The sequence below is a fragment of the Amphichorda felina genome (genome assembly GCF_050947745.1).
Source record: "Amphichorda felina strain 45539 chromosome Unknown scaffold_3, whole genome shotgun sequence".
NCBI classification, from domain to species: domain Eukaryota; kingdom Fungi; phylum Ascomycota; class Sordariomycetes; order Hypocreales; family Bionectriaceae; genus Amphichorda; species Amphichorda felina.
In genome coordinates, this window is record NW_028145047.1 from 1,326,534 (window position 1) to 1,334,678 (window position 8,145).

General features: G+C 53.6%; 2 protein-coding genes and 1 non-coding gene across 3 annotated transcripts; 1 reads left to right on the forward strand and 2 right to left on the reverse strand.

The window, feature by feature from the left end:
* Positions 1-1,001: 1,001 nt before the first annotated feature.
* BEM1 (phosphatidylinositol-3-phosphate-binding protein BEM1) lies at positions 1,002-3,481 on the reverse strand (the record flags this gene model as incomplete). Its single annotated transcript, XM_083192569.1, has 5 exons — positions 1,002-1,312; positions 1,362-2,034; positions 2,099-2,896; positions 3,036-3,160; positions 3,235-3,481. 5 exons carry the CDS (start codon positions 3,479-3,481, stop codon positions 1,002-1,004), a joined length of 2,154 nt encoding a protein of 717 aa, XP_083051626.1.
* Positions 3,482-5,935: 2,454 nt separating this feature from the next.
* Positions 5,936-7,559, reverse strand: ACO1O0_003110 (SAC3/GANP/Nin1/mts3/eIF-3 p25 family-domain-containing protein; the record flags this gene model as incomplete). Its single annotated transcript, XM_083192570.1, has 3 exons — positions 5,936-6,149; positions 6,205-7,414; positions 7,472-7,559. 3 exons carry the CDS (start codon positions 7,557-7,559, stop codon positions 5,936-5,938), a joined length of 1,512 nt encoding a protein of 503 aa, XP_083051627.1.
* A 488-nt stretch (positions 7,560-8,047) lies between these two features.
* On the forward strand, positions 8,048-8,144 carry ACO1O0_003111. The gene has a single exon. It is a non-coding gene; the product is annotated as a tRNA-Leu (tRNA).
* Position 8,145: the final 1 nt, after the last annotated feature.

Sequence of the window (8,145 nt, forward strand, 5' to 3'; positions counted from 1 at the left end):
GATCATTGTCATTGTTAATGGATCCACGCGACTTCAGTTTCCAAAGTTTGGTTGTTGCCATTATCACTTGCAGGCGAGCTTGGCGTTTGCTTTCTTTTTCTTTTGGGGAGGGAGGGTCTGTTTCGGAGAGATTTTCATGACGGCATGCCTTGCTTGGTCTAGACCCATGATACATCTCATTGGGAAGCTCCGTACTACGGGGTATAATACTAGCTAGATATTAGACTGAGGTTACGGTAACTGGGCATAGAGATAGAGGGACCCCGGTATAACGAGGGAATGAACATGGAATACACACTTTGCTCATCATCATCATCATCGTCGTCATCATCGAGACAAAAGGCTTGATATATGCTTTGGACTTGAACTACCTTGTTGCAAGAGAGCATAGCTTCTCATTCATTCATCCGCTACCATCCGAATTTCATACGCCTGCCTCGACGCTCATCACCCATTCACTCATCGTAGCCCCATCATGCCAGACCAACTTGCCGCGAGGTATAGAAAGCCAGCCAAATCACCAACCGGCCAAAAAAAACATAATATAAGATGAACTTGCGAAGAAGAGGAAAGCCAAAGAAAACGAAGCCCTTCCTTCCCAGAACGCCCTTCCCCCCTAGACCTGGCCAACCATATATGAAGAAGTAGAAGGCGAATGGTAAGAGGAGTTCTTTTTTTTCAAGCGAGTGTCGTGTAGTGAACGTGAGTTCCACTGGTGGGCCATGATTCGGATCGTTTCACATGGCCATCCAGCTAGTAATCAAGTTTCCAAGAAGCGGGGCGGTCGGTCCGCACATGATTTGAAGAATATCAATCGTTCGGTTTGCGAGACTCTCGGAAGACGTTTCGTTGTAGGGGAAAACAAAATTCATCGTCGGTGGACGCAGATGATTGGTGGGGGGTATGCTGTCTTGAATGCTTCAAAAAAAGGGGGGGGGGGGGTTTAAAAAAAACAAAGGAGAGAGACTGTTAGTGGTAACGCTAGATAATGCTGCAAGTCGCTATACGACTTCCACATAAAGCAAAAGCTTCTCGTTCCGTTGCAGTGCATAGTCGAGATCGTTGTCGCTCATGAGGTTAGGCTTGTCGCCTGTCGCTTCGTCCTTGTAGAACAACTGCATCTGCTCACCCTCTGGCACCTTGAGTCGGTCTCGGATCTTGTCAAAGAGCTGCTGGTACGAGGTGTCGGACGGTACGCGAATGGCAATGAGATCGCCGTTATAGTACATCTTAACCTTCATTGCCGAGGGCTGTTGCGTTTGTTGGGGCTGTGATTGCGATAGCGAGTGTGTATGTGAGTGGGAATGTGAAGCTGTGCGGCGTCAGTAACCGTTTATCCACTGTTCCCAATAAAGACTTACGTTGGTGACCGCCGCTCATCTGGCGTGGCGTAGCCGACATATTTGAATAGCCACCTCCATTCAGGTTATTCCGCGACGACTGGTGCGAGGTCCCGTCCACGGGGGGTTCATTGGACGACATCTGCGAGCCCTGTGACAAGCGATACTCCCCAGCTCCCTCATTCAGGTCGATCTCGTAGTCACCTTCGCGAGGCGCAAAGAATTGCTTCACAAGCATAGAGCGAGAGATGTATGGGGGTTGGTTGAGCAGGTTCTTAACGTATGCGTCGAGGTTGTGCAGACGGCCCTCGGTGATGGCGTCTGTAACGTAGCTTACGGGTCCTGGCATGTAGGGCAGCGTGCGCTTCTGCGTTCCCGTGTTGCCAGCCTCGGCCGGGTACTCGGTGAGAAGCGCGATCTGGAAGTCGTAGAAATCCTCGTAATACCGAGAAAGCTCCCACTGCCGCCCGTCCTCCAACATGGTCTCAATGACGAACCAATATTTATCCTCCGCAAAGCAGTACCGTGGTATGCGCGCTTGAATGGGTGCATAGAGCTGCGATGTTGACTCGGCGGCGTACATATTCTGCTGGACCTGCTGCTGCTGCTGCTGCTGCTGTTGCTGTTGCTGCTGTTGGTTGGACCGCTGGCTGGCCCGCATGTTCTGCTGTTGCTGCTGCTGCTGCTGCTGCTGCTGCCGCCACGAAATTGAGTTAGCCAAATGAGTTCGACAGAACACTCGGGGTTCCAGGGCTCACCTGGAAGTTGTTCTGACTGCTCTGGCGCCCATTTTGCTGGATGCTCATGCGATCCATTGCTTGTTCCATCGGCTGTCCTCCGCTAGGCCCACCGCCCTCAAACTTTCCCAGCGTGATGCTGCTGTTCTTGTACTCGGCGGCCATCTTCTTCCACTCTTCCACCTTGGGAATGCCGGCCTTCTTGATAGCCTCCTCAGGATTGGGAAGGGGCTTATCGGTCGCCATATCCCGGAGCTCCACAAACGAAACGGGAATCAGGCCTGGTCCACCGAGTCTGCCAATGGGCTTGGCAACAAACCACTCGGGATTTGACTGCGCAATAACGATGATGGCCTCGCCGGCCTTTGCGTCCAACTCGTCGGCTCTCTCGGCGTCAAAGTTGAACATGACCACGCCATAGATCATGGGGCCATTGCCACCGAGCTTTCCTCCCGGCTGAGACTTGCGCTGCTGGCCAGGAATGACCTGGGCCATCCCTTGTGGCATTCCCTGCGGCATGCCCTGGGGCATGCCCTGGGGCTGCGCACCGTGCGAGTCGCTGTATCCGGAGTCGTGGTCGGGGGACTTGGTCGCGATTGGTCCTCGCGTGCCGTCCGAGTGCCCACTATCCCTCTCGGTTCGCCCGAGGGCCTGGAAGAAGGCCACGGGCACAAGGCCACGGGCATCGGGCAGGGCGGGGTTGCAGGCTTCGTACCAGTCCGAGTCGTCCTCGCGGCCGATAACGTGGAAGAAGTCGCCACGGGAAAAGCTCAGCTCTTGGTCAGATCTCGCCTCATAATCGTACAGCGCCCTGATGACCTGTGTTCCGGGCGGGACCCCTCGTTAGCGCCGCTATTCGGTCGTTGCGCTTGGTCGGTAGAATATGTCAAGAGGGGCACGACACACTCGAGATGTGGGACCCAAGATGCGGAGGGAGGAGGGGGGGAGCGAAGCGCACCTTTTTCGGAGGAACGATGGCGAGCGCAGACTTGTGCCCGATGGATGCTGTGGACGGTTTGTCCTTTTCGCCCTTGATAGAGCGGCGGAGAGCCTGGACAAGGCGCATATTGTCAGCTTTCTTGTCTGGACTGTGTGGCTATACTGTGTTCTCGCGCAACAGCGCGTAGGAAACAAATAGAGAGGAGAATTGGAAGAACAGGGGCAGAATGCTGGTAGTCCTGATCGCAGAGGAGTCGTCGTAAGGATGACAGCGATGCGGGGAGGACAGCGGTTCAGAGCAACGCAGCGCATAAGCTCGACCACGACAACCCAGAATCGCTGCACAGCTGCAACACCAGGTTTCGGATTCCCAATAAAATCGGATAGTTTAGAAAATTCTGAGGATGAGGTCGCAGAGGTGATTGTGTGGTCGGCGGCGGTGGTTGGCTGGTCGCGAGGGGGCATTGTGATGGGCAGGCGCAGAGTCACGAACCTTCATTTTTGCTGGTGTAACGCCCAGCCCAGGGTGCGATCAAATGGATTTCGACAGTCGAAGCGAGGTGGATGGAATAGGCGGAGGATCGAGAACCACAAAGCGGACGGTCGCTGGGAGTTGGTGTAACGTGACGGAGGAGAGAGAGAGAGGGAGACAGGAGAGCAAAAGAATTGGATGAGGTGGATGAGGAGGATGGTGTGGTTTGATACCAGGCAGTTAGTTGGTGGTGGTGGTGGAGGGGCCTTGCGGCGGCTACGGTCGCTGTGACGCTGGTGGGCAGTGGGCTGTGCAGCCTGCCTGTGGTTGCGCTGAAGAGAGCCTTGGGAGGGAGGGGGCGGGGGTGGCAGATCAGGGGGCCACCTTTGAGCCTTTGAGCATTTTCCACCTGCATCATCTGCATGTTCCACCAACCTACAAAGTCCAACTTGCAACTGGAAGTTCCATCCACGGATCCGTAAACAGCCCACCGCGGCCCACCGCGCCATCATCCTTGGATCCTCTACCACCACACTGGGTTGTTTCTTTGCTAGTTTCATGTCAACACGATCAGAAAGTCTCGGAATACCGACCAGCTCGCACTGGCGTCTTGGGCCAACGTCACTGCAACCATGCTCATAGTTACTAGGTAACTACTAACCCCTACCCTTCTCTCGTCCCTAATCAGTCGAGCGTTGGTTGACTGACTGCGTCCTTTTTTTTTTTTTTTTTTTTTTTTTTAATTTCCTTCTTTTTTTAACCTTTGCTTCGCCGCTGAACCCTCGTTCGTTTTCTTCTTTCGAGTCCTCATTGCCTTCGGTCCTCGTGGTTCTGGCGTATGCCAACCCAGGTCAGACTTGTTACGACGAATTTCCGCGGCCAGACGGCGCTGAAAATCAATCCTGGGAAGTAGGTACCAACTTCGTAGTCAGCCGGGATGCCAAAAAATGAGACCACGGGCAACAGAGACAGGAATCCCAGTCACACGCAGGGCAGACAAGGCCTGGCCCAGGCTTCTGGTGCCCCTGGGATCGGTCGATGCCCAACAGCGGGACGCACAGGGAGGGATGTCAGCGACGCAATCCATCCACCCTTGCCCCCTGCGGTTCCCGTCGTCTGTCACCATAGTTTCAACCTCCGCTCTGCCGCCCTGCCAACCCTAATGAGTCTGTCTCTGTCCCTAGTTTCCGGACGCTTGCTGTGCCGTTGCGACGCTGTCGCAAGACTCTCATGGAAGGGGGCTTAACAAGTAGCATCGGCTATAAATGTCCCTGTCGAAACCAAGGTGACAATATTAACCGCAAGCGAGAGATTGAATGCGCATTTCAACGGGTGACTTGATGAACGTTCTATCTTTGAATATGATTGCTTGCAGCCTGTCATGTCGCATAAGGCCGATCATGTAGATGCTTCCTTAGCGTCGCAGCAGATCGCCACCATGTTGATGGCAGTCTCTCCAAGGTGTCAAAAATGGTCATATTACTGGACAGGAGAATGTGGAATCCCCGGCATAATAGGCGTCCCTGTAACATAAAACGGCCGGGCATCCTCCTCATGATAGGGCAAACCTCATTGGGGTTTCCTTCACGAAAACCCTTCCACGGCTGCCATGTCCACGAAACCCTGTTGAGATATGAACTTCTCCGAGGGCTCCGGCTCACCTCGTAAGCTCGCGCACTTGGCTTAGGCGTGGTTGAGTGACACGCGCATGAGGTGGATTCCCGCAGAATCTAACAAAAGCTTGGATTGAAGAATCTTGAGCATTGCTAGAGGCGTGTTCCTACACTTTTGGTAAAGGGGGATCGCCGGCGCGGAACTAAACAGTCATCGTGCTCGTAACGCTACATTTGTTCGCCAACAACATCAGTCAGGGGGCCCCAAGAATCAATCACAATCGTTATATTGCTATTGTAAGTCGCTAACGGTAACACAGCCGGCGTTCTATCTCACGGCGCTCTTTTGTATCAAACAATCCTTAACACCTTGCAAGCCTAAAAAGCAATTCCAGGGCCACACCAGGTACTCAGCCAATCATCCAACGGGCGGTCGATAGGTCAAGACTCGAAAATCGAAGGCTGAGGTCGCTCCCGCCAGACGCCAGCCACCCCAGGACCATCTGGGGGTTTCCATGTCTTTTCCACTTTATATGCGTACGAGCTCAATCATCTCGCTGCCTAGATGCGCCTTGGCATAAAATCCAAAGGGCGGTGGCTAGCCACCGCATCTCGAGCATCGTCACCGTCGCGGGGTTCGGCAGCAGTTAGGTAGTCAGTGATATCGGATCGGTGGGCGCCGGGGCGCGGGCTGCTCGAAGAAGAAAGGGCAGTGCCGAAGCGAGGTGTACGCATCATGAACTGAAAAGGTTGGGCTGAGGGTATTAAAGTCGACGCTGTCGAAACCCAACTCAAAGACAACGATGGGGTTGGGGGGGGGAACAGAGAAGGAAATTAAATCTGCCCCTTGATGTCGACCTTCCGGAAAGCCGACGCTCTCGCGCTCTCAAAAATATTCCCGGCTTTGCCAGTTAGAAACGCAATATGCTCGGTTCGATCCTCCAGAAGGTGTTGGCCGTGATAGTCGATGATGAACTGCGCAGCATCAGCGTCGGACTCAAAACCGAGCTCCTCCGTGATGAAACGCAGTTTCACATCAGGCTTGTAGCTGCAAGAGAAATTAGTACGGCCAGAAAAGGAAACAATCGGAGGGTGACACTCACGCTTTGCAAATGTTACATAGGGCAGCCAGACGCTCTCGTACGATGAACATATCCATAAGGTATGCCCCCATATTAGGGGTATCCATGTAGAGCTGGAAGAACCTGTGATAGTTGCCGAGAGCAAGAGCGGAGCGAACATCCAGCGCGTGCTTGATGGGCCGCTCCGTCTTCTCTGCTGCGGTTAGATCTGCTATAGCATCGTTCAAGCCTGAACGATTGGCGGTGTGGATAAAGTAGAGGATGCGATACGCCTTGAACTCAACGGGATTGCCCTTCAGACCCAGCATGTATAGTGACCGGAGCTGGGTCTGGCACTGATTATACTCACCGATATCCCCCTTCTCCAAGGCAATCCGGGCGTGTATCTCATAAACAGAGACGGTGAATTCGTTCTTAATGTGCTGCACTGTGAGGTCCTGGCGCATGGACTTGAACTGATCGCAAATGTACGAGTAGTTGCCTTCCTTTCTCCACTTCTTCTTCAGCAGGTCCAAAGTTTGACGTAGCACCCGTTCCGGTCGGACTTTTGAGGGCACTGGAGGTGCCGTGAGGCGAAGGTACTTCTTCTCCAGGGTCTCGCAAGTCCCGATGATCGGTCCGGATGAAGGGGGCGGAGGGCTGGGTGAGCGGAAAGTTTTGTACTCGGTTTCGAAACGACGCTTCCGCTTGTTGGCATCCTTCTGGAACTTACTTGACTTAATCGATTCGTCGCTGGCCCCACGCGGAGAAGTGATACGATCCTCGAGTGATAGTCGCGCGTTAGTAACAGCCCAAGGAGGCTGGGAGTTCCCGTCACTGGTATACTCCGTTGACTTCCGCTTCTTGGGATTGAAGAGAGATTGGGCAGACGCCGCGGCGTGTTCGGCTTTCACCAACGCCTGAGGCGATGGCATGGAAGCCCAGTCTATGGTGTACAGAGTACCATTGTCCGTTGCGGACCGAATGACCTCTTTGAGTTTTGTCTCCATCTCTGGGCGTGTCACAGATGGGTCATCGTTGTCGGGATGGAAAGATCGAGAAACATAATCTCGGACTGAATCAGGCCATTGTACTTTGCCTTGAGATTGATCAGGCTTGGGAGGATTCTGGTTCGTTGTGGTGTTCACTGGGTTTGGCACGGGGGCAGGCGGAGGTACGTATGCAGGCGGTTGAGGAACAGTCCCGTAGGAGGCAAACCCCTGGCGTACGGGAACGGCTGTGTAGGCAGGATCTACGGAGCGTTAGTATATACTCTCTCGGCAAGTAGGCAAAGAAACTAGTGACTTACTCGGAGGATAAGCATACGGTGCGGGAGGGGCCTGTTGGGCGACACCAGGCGCTTGCTGCGTCGTGGTGGCCGTCCACCCAGGCATCATGGCTGCGAGAGAGAGATAAAGAACAAGGACAGAGGGAGAAATAAAGAAGAGTTCGTGCACTCAAAGCACTTGAAATGAGGTCGAACAGGACGGTCGGCAAGGCGTGGTTATGGCCAGATGACGACGGTGCAAGATGTATTGGGAGCGAAGCGTTAAAGGCGGTAAATTAGGAGGAGGACAAGATGGCCGTGGTGGCGTAGAGTCTCGTGACCACAGCCGGTAAAACAACGGTTAATCAGTCACTGGTCCATTGAAGTGGGGTAAAGGTACCCAAGTACCTCCACGGAGAGTGCTGTTGTCTAGCATCCTAGGGGTGCCCATATGACCCATTTGATGATAAATGGTCACAGGCGCTCATTATGCGCTTCAAAAGTCTCTAGTATAATGTGACTTTTTGTCGTCTTGTGACTGTTACGAGAACACGGTTTTTCCCAGCTAGTTACCCAGCACCTTAGGGGTATTCGTTCACCACCCCGACATGCAAGTTCGGTGAGATGGCCGAGTTGGTTATGGCGTCAGGTTAAGGTTACCTTAATTCATTTCCTGGTGGAGCAATCCTCCTGGGTTCGAGTCCCAGTCTCATCAG